Source organism: Rhinoderma darwinii, chromosome 1 (genome assembly GCF_050947455.1).
Source record: "Rhinoderma darwinii isolate aRhiDar2 chromosome 1, aRhiDar2.hap1, whole genome shotgun sequence".
Classification (NCBI taxonomy): Eukaryota; Metazoa; Chordata; class Amphibia; order Anura; family Rhinodermatidae; genus Rhinoderma; species Rhinoderma darwinii.
The window spans coordinates 631,150,143-631,175,871 of NC_134687.1; the positions used below are offsets into that span (position 1 = coordinate 631,150,143).

The following is a 25,729-nucleotide window of genomic DNA, read 5'->3' on the forward strand; positions in this document are numbered from 1 at the left end:
ATCTAAGGTGCTAAAGGGCCAGAATCATAGTTCTTTCCATTCCTGGGCATTGCAGTAGAGTGTCAGGTCTCCATTTTTTTCTATAGGACTTCCAGAAACAGCCGAGCGCGGCCAGAGGTGGAGCCGCATTTATCAGACATTTCTGGCTTATCCTGAGGAGAAGTGTACGGAATACCCCTTTATTCCATGTGGTGACGGCTCTGAGATGTTTCACTCAATGCTCAATTAGTGATGTTCTGTATTTTACTCATGACGTTGTCCTGTGTGTGATTTCCTTCTTCTCCTTTCTTCATAAAGACGTCTGCAGTACTAGATCCTCCAGTTCCTCCAGTTTTCTCATCTTCTCCTCCACAACGTTCCTTCTCCTGAATGATCCACCAAGGATGGACAAGGACAGGAATGAGATGCGCAGAAGAATATTAGACTTCACCTTGGAGATCATCTACTTGTTGAGTGGAGAGGTAAACTTTTCTACATTATAGAACAAGTCACACATAGGGAAGGGACAATACATAATAGGAAGTAATAGGAAGAATCCAGTGTCCTGTATAACAGCGTCCAGACCTTCCAAGTGATGTCAAGAAGCCAAAAGCAGAAAAGCTGAAGCTCAGCCATTAATATGGTCAGTTATGTGTCCTGTCACCAATGCAGCAATAGTAATGTTGTAGAGCAATGAGAATGACAAGTAGGAGGAACCAGCAGGATCAGGATGACATCTTTATAGAAACATAGAAGATGACGGCAGGAGGAGAGCACATGGTGCATCTAGTGCCCCCCCCCCCCTCCAATATTATTTATTTTTAGATTTCTTTTAGGATAGATCCTTGTTTCTCCCCGGCAGGTTTACATTCACTTACTGCTCATCTTCCAACCACATCTGCTGGAAGTTTGCTCCGAGCATCTACTACTCTTTCAGTATAACAATATTTTCTGACATTGCTTCTGATCCCCCCCCCCCCAACTAATGCCCGATTCTGCCCCATGTTCTTGTGTTTAGTTTCTTCCCTCCTGTAGAATATGTAAGGGTTTCCATCATGTCCCCCCCCCCCTTTCCCGTCTTTCCTCCAGGAGATACAATTGACGTTCTTTAAGTGTCTCATGAGAAGTTTTATTCTTCAGACCTTCCACCATTCTTGTAGTAGACTTTGGCCTCGTTCTATTTTCTCAATGTCTTTTTGTAGGTGAGGTCTCCAATATTACAGATGTGGGGTCACTAGAGCTCTATACAGCGGGGTCACAATCTCCCTCTTTCTACTGCGGGGGGAATACTGTGTTCAGTTCTCTAAGTGTCTCTCTCCGTACACAGGATTACACAATAGTGAAGAAGACATCGGGTGACTGTACGACTCCCATTATCCATCTCCATGAGTCAGGAGGTTGGAGCAGTAGTCGGAGTCCCATCACAGAGCCTCCCCTTCACTCCCAGATACATGAGAAGAACAATAAGAAGATCTTAGAACTGATCTACAAGATTACTGAGCTGCTAACTGGAGAGGTGACACTGCTGGGAATGCTGGGAAATTCTACAGTAACAGCACTGGAGGTGTCTGGGTGATGACTGTATCATTGTGTGTGTCAGGTTCCTATAAGGTGTCAGGATGTCACTGTCTATTTCTCCATGGAGGAGTGGGAGTATCTAGAAGGACGCAAGGATCTGTACGAGGAGGTCATGATGGAAATCTACCGGCCGCGCACATCACAAGGTAAGAGACAGATATTGGCCATTACTGTGGGCACAGGCTGGACTGGTGGTCATGTTGAAGTCTTAATACTGTCATGGGCAGTACATATTGTCACATTGGGTACGTGGACCCACTTTGCCAAACTGCCTTGACGGTATGGCAGCTGGCCACCATGTCACAGTCTTTAGTTCGTATAGGTGTATCTGTGGTAGCTCAGACAGTAGCAAGACCGGCTCGGCTGGAACTAGGCAGCAGGCAGACACCAGGCGTGGTGTAACAGGACAGGCGTAGTACTTAGCGCAGCACGACTCCAGCTCCGTACGGCACTTGGACCACGATAGCACGGGATACAGGTAGCAGGAACTGGAAACTCTGGGAACTGGAAAGCACTTAGAGCATTTGCAAAGACAGGCTAGGGTAACTACAACAAAGCTCAGGCAATGCAGAAAGGGGCAGAGCCCTTCTTATAGTCCATCGTACTTTGTCAGGTGCGCGCGCGCCGGCCCCTTTAGGACTGGGCATGAGTGTTTGTGCGCGGAGCCTACGGGACCCGGCCGAGAGAAGCGGAAGTGAGCGCTGGCTTCTCCTGAGGAGGAGATGGGCTTACAGATCAATGGACGCGGCTGTCAGGAGGTGAGTGAGCCTGACAGCCCGCGGCCATGAGCATGACACATATACAAGTGTGTAAAATGATATGTAATGTAGGAACTTCACCATTTTGCCTCTTTTCACTTCACGTTAGATCCCTACGTTTCCTGTATATGTCCAACAAATCCATTTCTCTCCATTCACCAGACAGATTATAAGTGTCCTTTGGCACAAATGAAGCCAAGAGTAGTACACTGTACAAGTTCAGTGAATCGAGGTGTATCGTCCTCGGCTTCATGTGAGTAATGCGCATTCGCTCATTCCCGTCAGACTTCTCTCAGTAACTTGTAAGTTATTTTGCTGAAACGGAGGGTATTGAGGCAGGTTTGGAACACTAAACTCCAGCTACATAACGACATGCTTTTTTTTTTTTTTGGGGCTCCAAATCTTCTGTCCGGTTCCCTTTTAACCCTTTCATGCCGACAATCTGTAGATTCACGTCCTTTTCGCACATACCCCGTGCTGCCAGGGCATGAATATACAGAACTCTGTTCCAGCCGGCATAGCGCTGTGAAAAGTGCTCGGATGCCGGCTGCGTCAGTGTCCCAGGCTCCCGAGCAACCTGTTCTCTGACAGCCGAACCGATAGGTTCGGCTACAGAGAATATGATCACCATTATTAACTGCTTCCTGGGCTCTGTGCAGCGCCGACGTGAATTCACAGTGGGTGTTAAAAGCACGATCCGGGTGGCTGAGTAGTGCTGACAACGGGATCGCACTGTTAACCCCTGCCTCTGGTCCCGGAGATATGACCAGAACCTGATTGGTTCAGGTCCCGATCATGTGATCGCAGGGAAAGTTTGTTGTAGCAACAAACTGGAAAGTTTGTTACTACAATAAATGTTCCCAAGGACCGATTGCGGGTGCTGCCGTCGGTTGCATGGCAAAACGGAGGCCATACAACGGCCTCCGGTCTGCCATTTACAGAAGCCTATGAGGACCAGCTGGTCCTCAGAGGCTTCCTGTCAGTGTGACTGTCAACGTCACACTGACAGTTTATAACACGTTACACTACCTAGGTAGTGTAATGTGTTATAGCAGCCATCAGTGCTGCAGGTAAAAAAATAAATAAAAGTATTTTATACAAGTGTAAAAACAAGTTATAAGTTACAAAAACAAAAAATGCTTTTTTTCCTATAAGTCCTATTATTATAGGAAAAAAATAAAACGTTAACGTACACATATTTGGTATCACCGCGTTCGTAACGACCCCAGCTATAAAACTATAATATTATTTTTCCCGCACGGTGAACACCGCAAAAAATAATTAAACAATACTAGCATCACTATTGTTTTGGTCATCACCCCTCTCAAAATATAGAATAAAAAGTGATCAAAAATTCACATGTACCCCAAAATAATACCAATAAAAACGACAAACCGTCCCGCAAAAAACAAGCCCTTACATCGATTTTCTTTGGACTGAAAAATAAAAAAATGATGGCTCTCAGAATATGGCGACACAACAAATAAATCCTTTTACGGAAAAGTGATTTTATTGCGCAAATGGCACAAAACATAAAAAAAGATATACATATGGTATCGCCGTAATCGTACCGACCTGCAGAATAAAGTAAAATGTCATTTATAGTGCACAGTGATTACTGTAAAAAAAAAAAAGGACAAAAAACATTGTCAAAATGTATGTTTTTTTTTCTCACTTTGCTTGCAGAAAAATCGAATAAAAAATGATCCAAAAAATCACATGTACCCTAAAATGGTACCAATAAAAACTACAGATTGTAACGTAACAAATAAGCCCTCGCACGGCTTCGGTGGAGAAAAAATTAAAAAGTTCTGGCGCTCAAAATATAGCGACAGAAATTGTGCAGTGTCCAAAAGCAGATAAGATTGGGCACCATTTATGAGTGCGACACATCTATGAATTATTTATTTACCGCATTATTATACCCTCTTATTATGCCCTGATGTACTCTGCCCAGCTTACATATGCCCCCACATTATAAACTAAAATACCAGCAAAACCCCAAACAGAACTATTACCAAGCAAATTCTGCGTTCCAAAAGCCAAATGGCGCCCCTTCCCTTCTCAGCCCTGCCGTGGGTCCAAACAGCAGTTTATTACCACACATGGGGTATTGCTGTAATCGTGAGAAATAGCTTTACAAGTTTTGGGGTGCTTTTTATTCTTTATTACTTGTAAAAATTACATTTTTTTTTTTATTTTTGTCAGGAAAAAAGTAGATTTTAACTTTCACAGACGTATTCCAATAAATATAGCAAAAGACCTGTCAGGTCAAGATGCCCACTATACCCCTAGATAAATTCCTTGAGGTGTGTAGTTTCCCAGATTGGGTCACTTTTGGGGGATTTTTACTGTTTTGGCACCGCAAGACCTCTTCAAACCGGACATCGTGCCTAAAATATATTCTAAAAAAAGGAGACCCCAAAATCCTCTAGGTGCTCCTTTGCTTCTGAGAACGATGCGTGAGTCCATTTTCACACTAGAGCCACATGCGGGATATTTCTAAAAACTGCAGAATCTGGGCAATAAATATGGAGTTGCATTTCTCTGGTAAAACCTTCTGTGTTACAGAACAAAATGTATTACAAATGAATTTCGGCAAAAAAAAATGAAATTTGTAAATTTCACCTCTACATTGCTTTAATTCCTGTGAAACGCCTAAAGGGTTAATAAACTTTCTGAATACTGTTTTGAATACTTTGAGGAGTGCAGTTTTTAAAATGGGGTATTGTATGTGGTCTATCTAGTACATAAGGCCCTCAAAGCCACTTCAGAACTGAACTGGTCCTTGACAAAATAGCCTTTTGAAATTTTCTTGAACATTTTAGAAATTGCTGCTAAAGTTCTAAGCCTTGTAACGTCCTAGAAAAATAAAATGTTCAAAAACAATGCAAATATAAAGTAGGTTTATGGAGGATGTTAATTAGCAACAATTTTGTGTGGTATTACTATCTGTTTTACAAGTAGATTACATTTAAAATTAGAAAAATTATAGTTTTTGAAAATTTTCTTAAAATTTGGGTGTTTTTCCACAAATAAGCTATGAATTTATTGACCAAATGATTCCACTAACATAAAGTACAATATGTCACGAGAAAACAGTTTCTGAATCGCTTGGATAGGCAAAAGCATTCCAGAGTTATTACCACATAAAATGACACATGTCAGATTTGAAAAAATGGGGCTGGTCATTGAGGCATCGATGACCCTTGGTCCTGAAAGGGTTAAATACTGCCAGGACTCCTAGAGAGAGCCTGTGAGTCCTGCTTCACACGCCCACACAGAATGATTGACCGCTTTATCTTCGTGATCCTGCTCCTAATGTCTGAGGGTGTGACGGACGTTCCTGATGGGGCCCGATGCCTGAACTCCAAACACCCGTTCCTTGCTTTACCTCCTGTCCGTGCAGAACCTGTAAGAAGTGATGATGGAAGGGGTTAATATCCGCCCCCACAGACATTGAGATCACCTGCTGTAAAAGGTACTATGCACACCAAGAATCGTTATCCAAAGGCTGATTTTAATATTAATAGTTATGCCAGTATCAGTGCAACGTTTCGGTCATGTCTCTGACCTTCATCAGGCACTGTAATATCCTGGGTCCTGCCTAATGGCGCTTAGTGTATGGCGGCTTGCCGCTAGTAGAGGCGCTAGTGGAAGTCCACAATAAACAAGGTACACAATTGCAGTTAGTAGGTAGGGTAAATAAAACAAGACTCAAGTCCAGCAGATAAATCCTAGTCGATGCAAAAAATGTCACAGCCCAAAAATAGGGAAAGGAAAAGATGTCTCCAATGTTGTGATATAGAAAAACAATAACAATGGTCTGTTTCAAAAAGTAAAGCTCCATGTGTTCTAAAGACGTGAAAAACATTGTTTCCAAACACAGACTATAAGTGTCAAAGGTAATGACATCTGTATGGATTATCGAAAATCAAAATAAAGCATCACAAATAAGTCAAATACAGCAAATGGTGCTTTTCAGCTATGAACAGGAGTCAGTTAGTGTGCAACTTACTTGAATAGTATAACACAGTGGTTTCTGCAAGTGTACTGCGTCTCGAAGGCACGTTTTACGAAGTATTCCTCAGGAGGCGCAGTACACTTGCAGAAACCTCTGTGTTATACTGATATACATCTATAAATATTTGACATTCTATTGCTGTTTTTAAGAAATTTAAATAAAATATATTTTTTATATATGCAAACTACTTTCATGGTCTCTATGCTCCCATTTGGGTCTTTTTTGGTTGAATATATATTGGGGAGTATAAGCCATGTTGCATTTGCAAAACCCTGAGGTACCAGAGTACAGTGGAAGCCCCCAAGAAGTGACCCCATGTTAGAAACTACACCCATCAAGGCATTTATCATTTGCCTGGACATATGACGGGGCTCAGAAGTGAAGAGTACCATGCACATTTGAGGCCTATTTTGGTGATTTTCACAGCATTGGCCCACAACTGCAGGGCTCTGAGGTCAAATAGTAAAACAAACCCCCAAGTATTGACCCCTATTTTGGAAACTACACCACTTAAGGCATTTTAAGTGTTGTCATTTTAGTGAGCATTTTGACCCCACAGGAGTTTTTTCATTAAAAAATTAATGCTCAGCGGATGGTGCAAAATGAAAATTGCGATTTTCCACTGATATGTCATTTTAGTGCACAATATGTTGTGTCCAGTTTGTGCCACTGAAGACAAATACCTCATAAAAATGTAAAGCGGTTCCCCTGGGAATGGCGATGCCATATATGTGGACGTAAACTGCTGTTTGGGCACTCTGTGGGGTTCAGACCGTTTTGCTTTTGGACTGCAGATTTTACTTGGTGGTGGTTCTGTTTTGGGGTTTTACTGGTATTTGAGTTTATAATGTGGGGGCTTATGAGCGGAGTACATAAGGGCATAAAAAGAGGGTATAATAATGCGGTAGATAAGTAATATCTATGTGTGGCTGGTGTCACACTGATATATGGTGCCCAATCTTATCTGTTTTGGAACGATCTGCTCATTTTTTGTCGCCGTATTCAGATGGACAGAACTTTTTTTATTTTTTCTCCACCGGAGCTGTTTTAGGGCTTATTTGTTGCGGGACAATCTGTAGTTTTCATTGGTACCATTTTGGGGTACACGTGATTTTTTTTTTTTTGATCAGCTTTTATTCCTATTTTTGGAAAGAAATGTTAACTAAAACAATCAATTCTGACAATGTTTTTTATTCCTCTTTTTTTACAGTGTTCACCATGCGCTATAAATGACAATTTTACTTTATTCTGCGGATGGATACGATTACAACGCTACCATATGTGTGTAGTTTGTTTAAAAAGTTTTGCAGCGTTAGCACAATAAAATAATTTATTTATTTTTTTTAAATAATTTTTTTTTCACCATATTCTGAGAGCCATAACTTTTTATTTTTCAGTCAAGAAAGCTGTGTAAGGCCCCATGCACACGACCGTAAAAACTCCCGTAATTACGGGCCCATAGACTTCTACTGGCCACGGGTACCTCCCCGTATGCTTACGGGAAGGTGCCTGTGCCGTTGAAAAAGATAGAACATGTCCTATTTCAGGCCGTAATTACGGCACGGGCAGCCCATAGAAGTCTATGGGGCTCCCGTAATTACGGGTGACTACGTGTGTGCACCCGTAATTACGGGAGCGTTGCTAGGCGACATCCGTAAATAGTCACTGTCCAGTGTGCTGAAAGAGTTAAACGATCGGCAGTAACTGTTTTAGCACCCTGGACAGTGGCTACCGATCACAATATAGATAAAGCTGTAAAAAAAAAAAAAAGACGTTCATACTTACCCAGAACTCCCTGCTTCTTCCTCCAGTCCGGCCTCCTGGGATGACGTTACAGCCCATGTGATCGCTGCAGCCAATCACTGGCTGCAGCGGTCACATGGACTGCCGCGTCATCCAGGGAGGTCGGACTGGATGTCAAGAGAGGGACGCGTCACCAAGACAACGGCCGGGTAAGTATGAATTTCTTTTACTTTTTCTGCGGAAAGGGCTGTCCCTTCTCTATATCCTGCACTGATAGAGAGAAGGGCGGCCGATTAGTGCAGTGCAATTTTGCAGCCAAAAACGTGCCCGTAAATACAGGTGGAATACGGGTGACACCGGACCCGTATTTACGGGCTCGGGTCCGTAAATACTGGTGCAATACGGGTCGAATACGTGTGACCAAGGACCCGTATTTACGTCAGTATTTGCGGGTGGACAAAAATACGGTCGTGTGCATGAGGCCTAAGGGCTTGTTTTTTGCAGGACGGGTTGTAGTTTTTATTGGTACTGTTTTGGGGTTTATGCGACTTTTTGATCACTTTTTATTCTGTTTTAGGAGGGCTGGTGACCAAAAAATAGCAATTCCGGTATGGTTTTTTTTTTTTGTGTTTACCGTGCGGGAAAAATAACATTATAGCTTTATAGTTTGCGTTGTTACGGATGCGGCGATACCAAAATCTTTGTACCTTTTTTTTTTATAAACGCTTCATTTTTTTCCTATCATAAAAGACTTATGGCAAAAAAAGGTAGTGTTTGTTTCTATTAACTTGAAACTTTTGTTTTTACACTTTTTTTTTTTTTGTCCCACTAGGGGTCTTGAGGGCCTGCCCCTCCGAGCTTTACTCAAAGGCTGGGTTCACACACCCTATTTACGGACGTAATTCGGGCGGTTTAGCCTCGAATTACGTCCGAAATAGCGGCTCCAAAGCGTCGGCAAACGTCTGCCCATTCATTTGAATGGGTCTTACGATGTTCTGTGCCGACGGTCATTTTTTTACGCGCCGCTGTCAAAGGCGGGGCGTAAAAAAGACGCCCGCGTCAAAGAAGTGCATGTCACTTCTTCAGACGTAAATGGAGCAGTTTTCCATTGACTCCATGGAAAAACAGCTCCAATTACGTCCGTAATTGACTCAGCGAATAACGCCTGCACATGCCATTACGTCTGAAATTACGGAGCTGTTTTCTCCTGAAAACAGCACCGTAATTTCAGCCGTAACGGAGGCTGCTGTGTGAGCATACCCTAATTAATGCATTGCACTACCCACGTAGTGCAATGCATTAGAGCTGTCCGTAATTCACTGACAGCAAACCTATTCGGCCACGTCTCTGGGAGGGGCCTTATAGGCCATCGTACGTGGTAGACCAGGAGGCCATTGTTAGGCCTCCAGTAGCCATATAAACGATCGGCATCTTCACGATCACATCATGTCGATGCCGATCGCTACAAACCACTAAGATGCCGCGATCACCTTTGATCGCAGCATCTAAGGGGTTAATGCCAGGGATCGGAGCTATCTACATTCCCTGCCGTTAAAGTGCGGTGTCCGTTGTAACATACAGCTAACACCCGTGGCTGATGTTGCAGGCTCAGCTCCTGAGCCTGTGCCATCTTCCTTTTGCGTCCGGAAGCCTTTTAGGCCTCGCCTCTGGACGGGTCCTAGCAGGCTTCCGTACTTGGCAGACAGGAGGCCGTTGTTAAGCCTCCGTTCTGCCAGAGCAGTCATCAGAACCCCGTGATTGCATTGCGGGGTTCCGATCTGCTAGGAAACACCATAGATGCAGCGCTCGATTTTGAGCTAGATCCTGTCTTGGACCTGCCCCAGTGTGTCCACTGTAATATTCAGCTGACGCCCGCTGGCGATGGTGCAAGCTCCGCTTCTGAGCCCGCATCAGCAACACCACGTACCAGTACGTTGTGTTGCGTTAAGTCCTTAACGACAACAGCGTACTAGTACGTTGGATCTCGTTAAAGGTACTAAAACATAACAAAAACTATATATTTGTTGTCTCTCTTTCCCGCTCCGACACCCCATTGGAAATCCTATACTCTGGTACGGGTCCGGTGTGTCATGCCCTGTCCGCTATCTATGCCATGTTGGTCTCCCCTTCGACGCAGCCTCCGCCTCCCTTTGTGTGCAAATGGGAGCGAGATTTGAATTTGGCTTAGTCGGACTCTCAGCTGACCAGAATATATGATTTAACGCATGGGACGTCAATTTCTAGTCATATCCAAGAGGCAGGTTACAAACTATTTTCTCGATGGTACTATGTTCTGTCTAGACTCCATGTAATGTTCCCCAATGTCTCATCTCTTTGCTGGAGATGCGGGTCTACTGAAGGGACCCTTCTCCATACCTTCTTGGATTGTTCAGTGTTGTCTCATTTTTGGCAGGAAGTTTGGAGAATAACCTCCCCTTTTTCTGACCACACCATACCTTTTACTCCGGCCTTTTTCTTGCTTCATCACAGCGACATTCCTTTTACCATTATGCAAAAGGTCTATTCTTCAACACTTGGTTAACAGTGCTCGAGCTTGTATACCTCTTTTGTGGAAGAGTACGGAACCTCCGACTCTGGTTTCATAAAGTAGAGGAACTTAAACGCATGGAGGACCTTACATCTCAGTTGACTAACAGACCTGGCAGCTTCTCTAGGACATGGTACCACTGGATTGTCTATCAGGATTCTCCAGAATATTGGACCATCATGGCTAGCCGAACAGTGACTTTCATACGTTTTGAATTGTGTGGTAAATCCTGTGCCTATGTGTCCTCTTCCCTCCTCTTCCCTATTTATTTTTATTTGTCTTCTCTTGTTTCTTTGTTTGTTGCTGAATATCAGGTTTTGTTAGTTGTTTGATGCAATATCTTGGACCTGTGTGTCCATGTCCCTTCCTCCATTTTCCTTTTTGTATCCCTGCTGGATATGTTCCTTGTTTGGAAAAATACATACATAAATAAAGAATTTACAAAAAAAAAACTATATAAATTTGGTATCACAGTGATTGTACTGACCCGCAGAATTAAGGTAATGTGTCACTTTCACTGTACAGTGAACACCGTAAAAACGAAACCCATAAGAAAATGTTAACTTTTTTTTTCCAATTCCACCGCATTCTGAATTTTTTTCCAGCCTCTCAGCACATCACACATAATATTAAATAGTACCATTTAGAAAGTATAACTTGTCTCGTAAAAAATAAGCCCTCATATGGCTGTGTCAACGAAAAAATAAGTCGGGAAGGGAAAAACAAAAGCATAAAAACAAAAATTAGTCTGTTCCTGAAAGGGTTAAAAGCTGTTTATCTATTTTTTTTTTGTAATCCTTTGTGTTAGAGACACCGGAACCGTGCCTTAGGCGCTCCGCTGTTCTCCCTGGTAGGCCACAGTCTACTTTAGGCCTGCGGCTTACAAGCTGCAGGAACATCGAGCCAGGTAGTGAAGACCTCAACATTGTAATTTCGGCTCTGAAGAATAAACATAGAAGTGTAGAGAGAAGTGTCTGATATGTAGACAGATATACAGTAGTAGTGTATTCAGTCACTGTGTTTCCTACAGATGGATCCAGTAGAAGAAATCCACCAAAGAGATGTCCCAGTCCTCTGTATTCCCAGGACTGTTCAGAGGAAAATCACAATGTCCCAGAGAACCATCAGGTAGATGGCGCTAAAGTCTCACCAAAAAATGGCCATAAAGTAATTAAACACAAGTTAATTTTACTTTTTTTATTTTTTATTTATTTAGGGCGAAAATCTGATTGATATTAAGGTCGAGGTTAAAGAAGAAGCAGAAGAGGAGACAGATTTAATGGCTGATCAGCACTGTAAGGAGGGGGAGACTTTCATTAGTTGTAAAAGAAAAATCTGTGTTGAGGGTCACGTAGATGATACTCCCATCATCTCATCTTCACAGATGGATCCAGTAGGAGAAATCCACCAGAGAGATGTCCCTGTCCTCTGTATTCCCAGGACTGTCCAGAGGAAAATCACAATGGTCCAGAGAATCATCAGGTAGATGAAGCTGGGCCCTATACCAGATCTATAAAGGGGGGTGTGGAGATTTTTGGTCCTGCGGTCATAGATGTGCTCATAGATTTTGGTGGTTTCTTATGTTGATCTGTTAGATTCTTCACACTCACTGCTGTATTGTACTGAATTGTTACATATGTAAAATCAGGGGGAAGATCTGACTTATATTAAAGCAGAGGATGAAGAAGATGAAGAGCGGGTGAGGAACCATCAACCGTGTAAGAGTGAAATGGAGGAGGAAATTCCAGGAGCTGTTACCACAGGTAAGTAAAAATGAATTTACAAAGTGACTTCAGAGGTTTCTTTAGTGGGACCTGTATTTTTTTATTTTTATTAACCACTTACCTCCCCTTATACCCGGCGTCCTCCCAATTCCAACCTGTAATTTTATATTTTTTGGCCCCCTTCCCCGTTGTCCTGCTACAGCACTTACTCTGTTTGGCACCTAATATGCTAATAGTAACCCGAAGACCTTATCTCTCCTCAGCAGGCATTGCCTTGTGCATGCCAATCAGAGCGGACAGCCTCACAGCGATGCAGAAGACCTGCTGATTTTGCGAGATGTACTGCAGTTTTTTTGCATTGCTGTTACTGTCCAATTAGAGTGGACAGCCTGTCACAGCAATGCACAAGTCAACACCTACTGAGGTCTCCTTTCTGTACATTTACTCAAAATTAGCATATTCAGCACCAGCAAGGGCGGAGGTTGTTGCGGGTCACGGGGAAGGGGCAATAAAAAAAAAAAGCTGGAACCAGGAGGAGACAAGGGACTAAGGAGAGGAATGGGGTTTAACCAGCTCAGGACCAGGCTATTTTGAGCCTTCAGGACCAGACACCGTTTAGCCATTTTTAGCACGCGTTCGTTAAATGGCTATAATGTTTTTATTTGTTGGGCTAGCGACGGGATTTTTGCGATGTTTTTTCCATAGACAATGCAGGTTTCTTTTTTTTTAATCATTTTTATACACATCCTTTTTGCTATTTTAGAGTTTTTATTCTTAAAGTTTGAAAATAATAGTAATAAAATAAGCTTTTTTACTTTTCAGCATTTTTTTTCGGTAATATTGTTTTACCCTAAAATAGACCTTTAAATTTGTGATTTTCATTGTCTACCGTAAATTTTAATATATTACATGTCTATATTAGGGTAATTGGGTCCGGGCTAGCGTTACGACAATGATTGGCGGGGGGAACAGTTTTTTTTGGGGGTGAGTATTTTATGTGTATTATAAAAAATGTTTGCACTTTACTTTACTTTTATTTTTTTATTACTATGGTCTGTCCCTCAAAGGTCAGAAAAGACTTTTGGGGGGACTTATATATATATATATATATATAAGATTTGCAGCACTCCAATGTGAAAAAAGTGGTGGTTTATTCAATCCAAGAACAACAGCAACGTTTCAATCCTACAATAGGATCTTTATCAAGCCTTGATAAATATCCTATTGTAGGATTGAAACGTTGCTGTTGTTCTTGGATTGAATAAACCACCACTTTTTTCACATTGGAGTGCTGCAAATCTTCTTTCTTTATATATCAATACACGTCCGAGGATCGGGACGTTTTGCTGGGCACCTGATCGATTGATTCCGTGTGAGTGCTGCTGCTTTCTTGTTTGATATATATATATATTTATTTTTTTTCTTTCTTTTACACCATCTTTTTCCACTGTAACTGGAGCATTTAACATTTATCCAACAGCACTTCCTGCAGGCCCCAGACCCACCAGGATCATAAAGCCAAACGTTCCTTCCAAACCCGGTGCTCCTGGCGCCCTGACCACCACCCGCAAAGGTTGGAACCGGCAAGGCCACTTCTGCCTGAAGATGCGCCCCCACTCGACTTGCCTCGGGTGTGGGGCAGGCGTCTGCACTTCAAAGACGTCTGGCTCTCTCACATTTTAAATGCCTGGGTTCAAAAGGTAGTGTCTTTAGGATACAAAATCAAATTTGCCAGTCTCCCTCCAGAGCTTTTCTTTGTCTTCTGTTCCAGTGTCCCCATCCCGGGCAGTACCCTTTTTTAGGGCAATTGACGCTGCTTCTTCAGTGGGTCATAATTTTGGTACCCTTGAACCAAAGGTTTCGGGGCTTTTATTCCAACCCGGTCCGTTTGACTCATCCTGGATCTCAAGTGCCTCAACGTGCGTGTTCGGGGTCTGTCAATCTCTTCAATCTGTCATCGTTTCCATGGAACAGGTGGAATTTGTTTCTTTTGTGGACATTAAAGGGGTTGTCCAAGATTTAATGACTTCGTTCTAATGCTTGTAATTTATAAATGTAAATACATTTGTAATATACTTACATTTTCCAAAGTGGCCCCGTTTCCAGATCCTGCCGTGTCGAACTTGACGGGTGACCTCACTCTCTGCACTGGCTCTGGCTGCTTTGTTGATCTTGAATTCTTTGCTGGGTATAAGACACATCACTTGCCTCTGTATGCGGGTTCTCGGGACAATGGTTCTCGGGACCATTGTCAATCTAGACAATTCCATTTGCACAGTTCCACGTTCGCCCTCTACAGCAGGTGATCCTCTCCCGGTGGGACCAATCTTTGCAATCACTGTATCTGAAGTTCATCCTTCCCCTCTCGGTCCGCTTCTCGCTATGGCTGATCTTCATGGATGCCAGCCTCAAGGGGAGGGGGGGGGACTTAACTGTTCAGGGACTGTGGTCTTACAGTCCAATTAATTGCGAGACATCTTTCTGTGTCTACCGCACTGGACTTAGTCTATGTCCGGTCACTTGGTGAGGGTTCAGACGGAAAATGCCACGTGGCTGATCTAAATCACCAGGGCAGCAAACGCAGCGCTGCAGTGATGGCCGAGGCTTCCAAGATCCTGCTTTGGGTGGAAGCTCATGTTCCGATCTCGCAGCAGTTCACATTCCAGGGGTCAACATTTAGGTCATTAACTTTCTCAGTTGCGAAACGGTGGATCACAGGGAGTGGTCTCTTCATCCAGATGTCTTCGACCAAATTTGTCTCAAGTGGACTTGATGGCCTCCAGGTTCAAGCGACCGGTGCAGTGCTTTATCTCCCGAGCTCGGGATCCAGAGGCCTGCGCCACGGACGCTCTCCTGGAGTTCTGGTCGGACTGCAGTCTCCTGTACGTCTTCCAGCTTCTGCTGCTCCTCCGACGGCTCAAGGGACTCTTGCCATTCTGGTCGCTCCAAGTTGGCCGCACCGCTGTTGGTACGCGGACATCATGTCCGCCGACGCCCAGTGGCCTTTACCTCTCTGTCCCGACCTTCTCTCAGGGACCTCTCTTCCACCAGAATTTAAGGTTGCTACATTTAACGACGTGGCTGTTGAATCTGCAGTTTTGGGGGCTTGTGGTTTTTCGGAGAGTGTTATCCTCACTATGCTTAAAGAGGCTCTGTCACCAGATTTTGCGGCCCCTATCTGCTATTGCAGCAGATAGGCGCTGCAATGTAGATTACAGTAACGTTTTTATTTTTAAAAAACGAGCATTTTTGGCCAAGTTATGACCATTTTTGTAGTTATGCAAAAGTCCAAGTGGGTGTGTTTAAAAGTAAAAGTCCAAGTGGGCGTGTATTATGTGCGTACATCGGGGCGTTTTTAATACTTTTACTAGCTGGGCGCTCTGACGAGAAGTATCATCCACTTCTCTTCAGAACGCCCAGCTTCTGGCAGTGCAGATCTGTGACGTCACTCACAGGTCCTGCATCGTGTCGGACACATCGGCACCAGAGGCTACAGTTGATTCTGCAGCAGCATCGGCGTTAGCAGGTAAGTCGATGTAGCTACTTACCTGCAAACGCTGATGCTGCTGCAGAATCATCTGTAGCCTCTGGTGCCGATGTGTCCCCGCTCGTCTGACACGATGCAGGACCTGTGAGTGACGACACAGCGTGATCTCTGGAGAACACGGCTGTGTCTGCACTGCCAGAAGCTGGGCGTTCTGAAGAGAAGTGGATGATACTTCTCATCAGAGCGCCCAGCTAGTAAAAGTAGTAAACACGCCCCGATGTACGCACATAATACACGCCCACTTGGACTTTTACTTTTAAACACACCCACTTGGACTTTTACTTTTAAACACGCCCACTTGGACTTTTGCAAGCCTCATTTGCATAACTACAAAAATGGTCATAACTTGGCCAAAAATGCTCGTTTTTTAAAAATAAAAACGTTACTGTAATCTACATTGCAGCACCTATCTGCTGCAATAGCAGATAGGGGCCGCAATATCTGGTGACCGCCTCTTTAAGGCTAGAAAGTTCTACTTAGCCCGCATTTATCATCGTACATGGAAAGCTTACCTTGGTTGGTGTTCGGTTCGCAAGCTTTCTCCTTTTTGTGTTTTTCCTTGTCCAGAATTCTACTCTCTGGTAATCCGGTTTGGATCACGGTTTAGCTTTCATCTCCCGAAGGCGCAGGAGTCTACCTTTTCCATTTTATTTGGTTGCCCATTGGCATCTAAAGCTGACATTAAGACTTTTTTGCAGGGAGTGGCTCATGCGATCCCCTCGTGGGATCCGAATTTTGGTTTTGGATATCTTACAGTTGACTCTATTTAAACCCTTGAAAGAAATCTCTCCGTTTTCTGTCCTGAAATGTGTTTTTTCTGGCTGACCACCATCCAGAGGGTCTCGGAGTTTGTGGCTCTCTCATGTCATTCTCCATTTTTCACTCCTCGCCAAGATAAGGCAGTGCCGTGCAACATGCCTTCTTTTTTGTCTAAAGTGGTTTCGGTCTCCCACATGAATGAGGATATTGTCTTTTTGTCCTTCTCCCAGTCATCTGAGGGATCGTTCTCTCCACAACCTGGATGTTGTCTGTGCTTTTGCGGATTTACTTTTTTATCACTGCTTCTTTTTGGCGATCGGATTTCCTCTTCATCTTCCTAGAGGGTCCCAGAAAGGGTTTGGCGTTCTCTAAGGCCACCTTTGCTCGGTGGATTCTAATTCTTGTTCGCGAGGCTCATTGCGTCTGGAGACAGGTTCTCTCTTTCTGGGTCACGACCCACTCTTCTGAGAGCAGTTGGGGTTTCCTGGGCTGTGCGCCATCAGGCCTCTGCCCTTCAATTGTCCAAGCCGGCCAGGTGGTCTTTTCTGCACCCCTTGGTCAAGTAATACCAGGTGCATACCTTCACCTCTGCAGACGCTTCTCTGGGTCACAATGTAATGCTAGCATCTGTGAAATAACTGACCATATTCTGTTCCCGCCCCTGGGGACTACTCTAGCACATCCCGCGTTCTGTGTTCCCCAATATAACAAACAAGAAAACAGGACTCTTTGAGTACTCACCGTAAAATCCTTTTCTTGTCCAGTTCATTGGGGGACACCGCTCCCACCCAATTGTTTTTGAGTTTTTTTTGCATTTTACAGTTGTCAGTTTGAGGGATTCCCCTCTCATGTTTGACATACTTATCTTACCTTGTTTCTGCTTCTCCTACTGCTTGCAGATAGACTATATAGGTCACCGTCTATGGGCAGGGTATATTCTGAAGGAGTCACTTTTTTTTATTTCATAGTGTCAAGCCTCCTAGCGGCTACCGCATATACCCATGGTATGTGTCCCCCAATGAACTGGACAAGAAAATGCTTTTGCTTCGAGTACTCTAAAAAATCATTTTTTTTCCCCACGTTTTTCACAAACACTATAATTATGCATTAAAACCTTCCCGCTCCGGGACGTACTATTAGTTCATGGTAGCTGTATCGTTCGCGCTCCATGACCTAATGGAACGTCACGAGAGTAACAACCGTTTCGGCCGTCCTCCCGACACATACAGGAGCTGTGACAGCTGCTGTCTTGTACAGCAGTTGCCGCAGCTCCTACAGCGGGGACCGATCGCTGTGTCCCCGCTGATTAACCCCTTAAAAGCTGCGTTCAATAGTGATCGCGGCTTTTTAGGGGTTAAGTTACCATCGCCGGCCTGCTACACGATAGCGGCCGGCGATGGTGACTATGGCAACCGGACACCAAACAATGGCGTCCGGCTTTGCCATAGACGGAAGCCTAGTGGGTCCTGACACAGTCAGGAATACAGGGAATGGATAGGACCCCTGGTAGTTGGCGGGCACATTAACAATTGCAAAAAGGAAGGTTGCCTGCAAGCAGCCAAGCCCAATTTCCCAACTACCAATTGACAGTAAGAATGAAAAATAATAAATATAATAACCTTTATTAGGCTACGTATAGCCAGACAGACCACATAGATATAGAGTTAAAATTGTCACTACCTAAAACACCAGACTTAATTATCAGTTACCTGTATATTAACAGGCAGAAATAGTGATTGACTTAGGAGTAAAGTGTAGTTCCCTAACCAGTTATATTGTTAGATTAGCTAGTCAGGAATAGTGAGTCCGGTCTGCGGTAGGTATTAAAATCCTAACAGCCCCCCCGACATGTTTCGCTACTAAGTAGCGTCCTCAGGGGTACACGGGGCTAATGGCGGCGCGGCAGGAAAGAGATCCTGATATGGACATGTCACATGACGTTTCCGGAGGTGTGTGAGAGCACACAACCAATAGTAGCACTGGAGACGCATCGGCGCGCCAGCTGTAAGGAGCCGGCGAATGATAGTGAAGATAAGATGCATCAATGAGAGACAGGGAGCCGCGCAAGTCAGGACCCACTTTGCTTGCTGTCAGTGAGTAGCTGACACCTCTAATACACTGCACTACACATGTAGTGCAGTGTATTAGAATAGAGATCAGGGCCTCCTGCCCTCACGTCCTCTAGTGGGACAAAATATTAAAGTAAATACAAGTTAAAAAAAGATGTGTAAAAATAAGAAAATAAAAGTTTTAAAAGTAAAAATCCCCCTTTTTCCCTTATCTGTCCTTTATTATTAATAAAAATATATAAACAAACAAATAAACTATACATAATTGGTATCGCCGTGTCCGTAACGGCCTGAACTACAAAATTATTTCGTTATTTAACCCGCGCGGCGAACGCCGTAAAAGAAAATAATAAACCGTACCAGAATCACAATTGTTTGGTCACTTCACCTCCCAAAAAATGGAATAAAAAGAGATCAAAAAGTCGCATGTACCTAAAAATGGTCCTGATCGAAACTACAGTTCGTTACGCAAAAAATCCTTGATGGAAAAATAAAAAAATTATGGCTCTTAGAATAAGGCAACACAAAAAGTAAATGATTTTTTACAGAAAGTATTTTATTGCGCACACGCCATAAGACATAAAAAAACTATAAACATCTGGTATCGCCGTAATCGTATCGCCCCGCAGAATAAAGTGAATGTCATTTATAGCGCACGGTGAACGCTATAAAAAAACAATAGTAGAATTGCTGTTTTTTAGTCACCACGCCACTTAAAAATAGAATAAAAACTGATCAAAAAGCTACATGCACCCCATGAAAACTACAATGAATTCCTCAAGGGGTCTAGTTTCCAAAATGGGGTCACTTTTAGGGGGATTCTACTGTTTTGGCACCACAAGACCTCTTCAAAACGGACATGGTGCCTAATAAAAAGGAGGCCTCAAAATCCACTAGGTGCTCCTTTGCTCCGGAGGCCGGTGCTTCAGTCCATTATCGCACTAGGGCCACATGTGGGATATTTCTCAAAACTGCAGTATCTGGGCAATAAATATTGAGTTGCATTTCTCTGGTAAAACCTTTTGTGTTATAAAAAAAAAGGTATAAAAAGGATTTTCCGACGAAAAAAAAATAAATTTAAATTTCAACTTTACTTTGCTCTAAATTCCCGTGAAACACCTAAAGAGTTCATAAACTTTCTAAATGCTGTTGTGAATACTTTGAGGGGTCTAGTTTCTAAAATAGGGTGTTTGATAGGGGTTTCTGATATATGGGCCCCTCAAAGCAACTTCTGAACTGGAACCCAAAAAAATAAATAAATGGGGCAATACTTCGCTTCTTACATTATACTGCTAATGAGCCGTGCCCACCCTGAGATGACCCCAGTTTTGACCATTTGTATAAACGGAGACCCCTATTAGACAGTTTCAGTGCCCGGTTTTCCCAAGCATACACCCCCGAGAAGTGTATTTCTATTGATGAGTCCTTGGTACATTTTAAAAGGAGGCTTCAATTCCGCCAGTACCTGCCGAGTTAGAGGGCAAGGTATGGTCTGAAGATGTATAAGCTGTGCGAGAGTGCATCAGGGTATACCTACAAATTTAGGATATATGAAGGGAAGGACAGCAGTATTCAGCTCCCAGAATGCCCCCCTTACTGGGAGGTAATGCAAAAGTTGTGTGGGATTTGGTGCACCCACTGCTGGACCAGGGTTACCACCGCTACCTGGATAATTTTTATACCAGCGTCCCACTCTTCAACTGCCTCGCTTCCAGAAGTACTGCGGCATGCGGTACTGCTAGAAGAAACCTGAGAGGCCTCCCTAAAACTCTGCTTGGGCAAACACTCAGAAGGGGTGAGAGCAGGGCACAATCTAGCAGCAACATATTGTGTGACAAGGACAAGAGAGATGTCCTTGTATTGACAACAATGCATTGCCACACCAGTAACCATGTACCAGTACAGAGACCCCCAAACCGGACTGCATCCTGGACTACAATAGGTACATGGGAGGGGTGGACTTGTCAGATCAAGCCCTGAAGCGCCATGCGGTGTGGTATAAGAAGCTGGCCGTGCACATCATACCGATGGCATTGTATAATGTGTACGTGCTACGTCGATGCACAGGCAAGACAGGAGCATTCCTGGAATTTCAAGAGGTGTTATCAATAAATTAATTTTTAGGGACCATGAAGGGGGGGGGCACCCAATACTTCTGGAAGCGAGGCCACACGCATTGTACCGGGGAAACACTTTCCAGGAGAAGTTCCCCAAACTGGCAAGAAGGGAAAAAGTCAAAAGAGGTGCAAAGTCTGCTATAAGAGGGGGATAAGGAAGGGCACAATATATCAATGTGACACGTGTCCTGAAAAACTAAGGCTCTGTATGAATGAATGTTTTAAAATTTATCATACATCCCTTGATTTTTAATCTACCCCAGTTTTACTTACCTTGATGCACTCCGCACAGCTTATCCCCCTCATCTTTCCCTTCTGAGCCCTGCTGCGTGCCCAGGCAGCTGATAACAGCCACATGTAGGGTATTGCCATACCCGTGAGAACCCACATTACAGTTTATGGGGTGTATCTCTCCGGTGAAAATGCTCACTACACCTCTAGATGAATTCCTTAATGGTGTAGTTTTTAAAACGGGGTCACTTCTTGGGGGTTTCAACTGTACTGGTACCTCAGGGGCTTCTGCGTACATGACTTCGCACCAGAAAATCCCCAGTAGGCCAAATGGTGGTCCTTTCCTTCTGAGCCCTCCCATGTGCCCAAACAGCAGTTTATCACCAGAAATGGGGTATTGCCGCACTAAGGACAAATTGGGCAACAAAATGGGGTATTTTAATTCTTGTGAAAATTAATTTTTAGCGAAAACTACATACTATTGGAAAAAAATAATTTTGTTTTAATTCCCAGCCCAATTCAAATAAGTTCTGTGAAAAAACTATGGGGTCAAAATGGTCACAACACCGATAAATGAATTCCTTGAGGGGTGTAGTTTCCAAAATGGGGTCACTGTTGGTGGGTTTCCATTGCTTTGATACCTCTGGGGCTCTGCAAATGCGACATGGCACCCAAAAACCAATGCAGCAAAATCTGGACTCCAAAGAACACACAGCGCTCCTTCCCTTCTGAGGCCTCCCATGGGCCCAAACGGCAGTTTATCGCCACAAATGGGGTATTGCTGCACTCAAGAGAAATTGGGAAACAAAATGGGGTATTTTGTTCCCTGTGAAAATAAGAAATTGTGATGAAAAATGACATCTTATATGAAAAAATGACAATTTCTTAATTTCACAGCCCAATTGAAATACGTGCTGTGAAAAAACTGTGGGGTCAAAATGGTAACAACAACCATAAATGAATTCCTTGAGGGGTGTCGTTTCCAAAATGGGGTCACGTTTGCGGGATTCCTACTGTTTTGGCACCTCAACACCTCTTCAAACCTGGAATGCTGCCTAAAATATATTCTAATAAAAAAGAGGCCCCAAAATGCACTAGGTGCTTCTTTGCTTCTGGGGCTTGTGTTTTAGTCCACGAGCGCACTAGAGACACATGTGGGACATTTCTAAAAACTGCAGAATCTGGACAATACATATTTAGTAGTGTTTCTTGGGTAAAACCTTCTGTGTTACAGAAAAAATGTATTACAATTTGAAATTCAGCAAGAAAATTTAAATTTGCAAATTTCACCTCTACTTTGCTCTAATTCCCGTGAAATGCCTAAAGGGTTAAATAAACTTTCTAAATGCTGTTTTGAATACTTTGAGGGGTCTCGTTTTCAAAATGGTGTGTTTTATGGGGGTTTCTAATACATAGGCCCCTAAAAGCCACTTCGGAACTGAACAGGTACCTTAGAAAAAAGGCTTTTGAAATTTTCTTAAAAATATGAGAAATTGCTTTTTATGTTCTAAGCCTTGTAACGTCCAAGAAAAATAAAAGAATGTTCAAAAAACGATGCCAATCTAAAGTAGACATATGGGAAATGTGAACTAGTAACTATTTTGGGTGGTATAACCATCTGTTTTACAAGCAGATTCATTTAAATTCTGAAAAATTCTATTTTTTATACATTTTCTCTAAATTTTGCAATTTTTCACCAATAAACACTGAATATATCGTCCAAATTTTACCACTAACATAAAGCCCAATGTGTCACGAGAAAACAATCTCAGAATCGCTTGGATAGGTTTAAGCATTCCGACGTTATTACCACATAAATTGAAATATGTCAGATTTAAAAAATGAGCCTTAAGGCCAAAACAAATAGTAACACTGCCACTGAAAAAGACTTGGGAATATTGGTGGACAGTGAACTTAACTTTAGCAACCAGTGCCAGGCAGCTGCTGCCAAAGCAAGTAAAATCTCGAGATGCATCAAAAGACGCCCAGATACAAATCACTAGTTCATAACTTGGATGTGATCGATGACAGGTGGATCCTGCATGTCAGAGACACGCAGACACTGTACCAGTCCGTCCCGCTAACCTGACGGATAAAGGTTTCAGTGCACGATACAGTTGCTATGTATCCAGGATACATAGCAGCTGTATCTAAAAAGGTTAAAATAATTTTTTATAAAAATACATTACAAAGTTTCACAAAACTCTCTTACTGTTTTAAAAAAAAAAAAAAAAAAAAAATTGGCTTCAAATGTGTACATAGCCTTTAAAGTAATGTAGAAGATTAAAAAAACAACTTAACATAATTGGTATTGCCGCTTACGTACAATTCGGAAATATTAAAATATCAATATTTAACCCACCGAGTGAACTCCATAGGAAATGAAATATTCACAATGCCCGAACTGCTGTTTTTTGTTCATTTCGCTTCCGTAAAAAGTGACCAAAAAGACTCGCCAAGCAGAAAACAAGCCCTCACTCTGCTCCAACTAAAAAATATTTTTTCAACAAATAGTTGAAGATTAGTAAATCATAAAGAAAACTATATAAATTTGGTTTTGCTGTAATCTTATTGACCCACAGAATAAATTTAATTTTTACCCCACGCTGTACGCCATGACAACTTTACCCAAAAAACAATGGCGGTTATTTCCAATTCCACACCACAAAGAATTATTTTTCAGTTTTGCAGTACATTATATGGTATAATAAATAGTGGCAATAGAAACTACATCTTGTCCCTTAAAAAACAAGCCCATATGGCTAGGTCGACGGAAAATAAAAATAAAGACGGCAAGGAAAAGATGAGAAAACTAAAAATTGCTGCGGTGCCAAGGGGTTAAATAGCGTTTGTCCACAGATAATGTAGATTATACAACCCCCTTTGGCTTCTTACAAGAAAGTTTGGAACATTTATAACAGACTATTCAGAGCAGATTGTGGTCCACTGGTGGTAGCAGAGAGAAATGCACAAGGTTTATTAGATCGCACCAAAGCCATAAAAGACTTCAGGGCCGATAAAGTGGACAGTAAACTTAACTTTAGCTACCAGTGCCAGGAAGCTGTTGCCAAAGCAAATAAAATCATGGTGTGCATCAAAAGAGGCCTAGATGCTCGTGACAAGAATATATAGAATACTCATGTAATATTGTGTACAATTTTGGGCACCTGTGTATGGGAAGGACATGGTTGAACTAGAATGGGTGCAGAGAAGGGCGACCAAGGTAATTAAGGGAATGGATGGATTGCATTACCAAGAAAGGTTATCAAAATTGGGGCTGTTGAGTTTAGAAAAAAGACGGCTTAGGAGTGATAACATTCCAATGTACAGAAATATAATTGCACAGTACAGAGATCTTTCTAGTGATCTTCTGACACCTGGGCCTGTAACAAGGACAAGGGGGCATCTACGTCTAGAGGAAAGAAGGTTTCTGTGCCAACATAGATAGGGATTCTTTACTGTAAGAGCAGTGAGACTTTGGAACTCGCTGCCACAGCATGTTGTGATTGTTGGTTCATTAACCCCTTCCCGACATTTGACGTATCCATACGCCAAAGTCGGCTAGGGTAAGTATGGAACGGGCTCACGGAATGGACCCGCTCCATACGATCCCTGTGTCGGCTGTATGTTACAGCCGACACTTCAGAGTAATGAGTGATCCCGCTCGTTTAACTCGTTAAATGCCGCGGTCAATAGCGACCGCAGCATTTAAATCGTTAGAGGGGGGTGACCCCCTCTAACAGTTCATCGCGCCCCCGCAATGAAATTGCTAGGGGGGGCATTGGTTTCTATGGCTGCCTGGGGGCCTAATGAAGGCCCCCGGGTCCGCCATTTTTGTGCTCCTATTAAGCCCTGCCTCCGGCAGGGCTTAATAGAAGCCTGTCAGAAAGACGATATACTGCAATACATTAGTATTGCAGTATATCGTGCAAGCGATCTAACAATCGCTGGTTGAAGTCTCCTAGGGGGACTAATAAAAAAAAAAAGTAAAAATTTGTAAAATAAAGTTGTTTTTTGTATGTAAAAGAATAATCATTCATTAAAAGTTAAAAAAAAAAAAAAAAACCTTTTCCCATTTCCCCTCTGGAGCATAGTAAAAAAAAGAAATAAACATAATTGGTATCGCCGCATCTGTAAAAGTCTGAACTATTACAATATATCATTATTTAATCTGCACGGTGAACGTCGTAAAAAAAAATTGTAAACGCCAGAACCTCTATTTTTTTGGTCAACTCATCTCCCACAAAAAATGAAATAAAAAGTGATCAAAATGTCGCATATACCCCAAAATTGTATCATTAAAAACTACAGCTTATCCTGCAAAAAATAAGCCCTCATACCACTTAATCGCCGGAAAAATAAAAAAAATTATCGCTCTCAGAATTTGGCGACACAAAATACATTTTATTTTTTACACTTAGGTTTTTACTTGTAAAAGTAGTAAAATATAGAAAAAACAATATATATTTGGTATCGCCGTAATCGTATTGACCCACGGAATAAAGTTAACGTGTCTTTTTAATTGCACAGTGAATTCCGTGAAAACTACGCGCAAAAAGCAATGGAGGAATTGCTGTTTTTTTTTCATTTTCTACCCCACAAATTGTTTTTTTCCCGTGTCCTAATACATTTATATGGCACAATAAATGGTG

At 42.7% G+C, this 25,729-nt stretch overlaps 1 protein-coding gene across 1 annotated transcript in view; it reads left to right on the plus strand.

Annotated features, from left to right (window-relative positions):
• The window catches only part of LOC142657829 (uncharacterized), a 124,422-nt gene that overhangs the window by 29,216 nt on the left and 69,477 nt on the right, over window positions 1-25,729 (plus strand). The window contains exons 2-8 of the mRNA XM_075833293.1: window positions 298-461; window positions 1,307-1,495; window positions 1,580-1,703; window positions 11,661-11,758; window positions 11,847-11,925; window positions 12,015-12,112; window positions 12,279-12,393. Of these exons, the coding sequence (XP_075689408.1) occupies window positions 384-461; window positions 1,307-1,495; window positions 1,580-1,703; window positions 11,661-11,758; window positions 11,847-11,925; window positions 12,015-12,112; window positions 12,279-12,393 (781 nt within the window). The 5' untranslated portion in view covers window positions 298-383. The remainder of the gene's footprint in view (window positions 1-297; window positions 462-1,306; window positions 1,496-1,579; window positions 1,704-11,660; window positions 11,759-11,846; window positions 11,926-12,014; window positions 12,113-12,278; window positions 12,394-25,729) is intronic.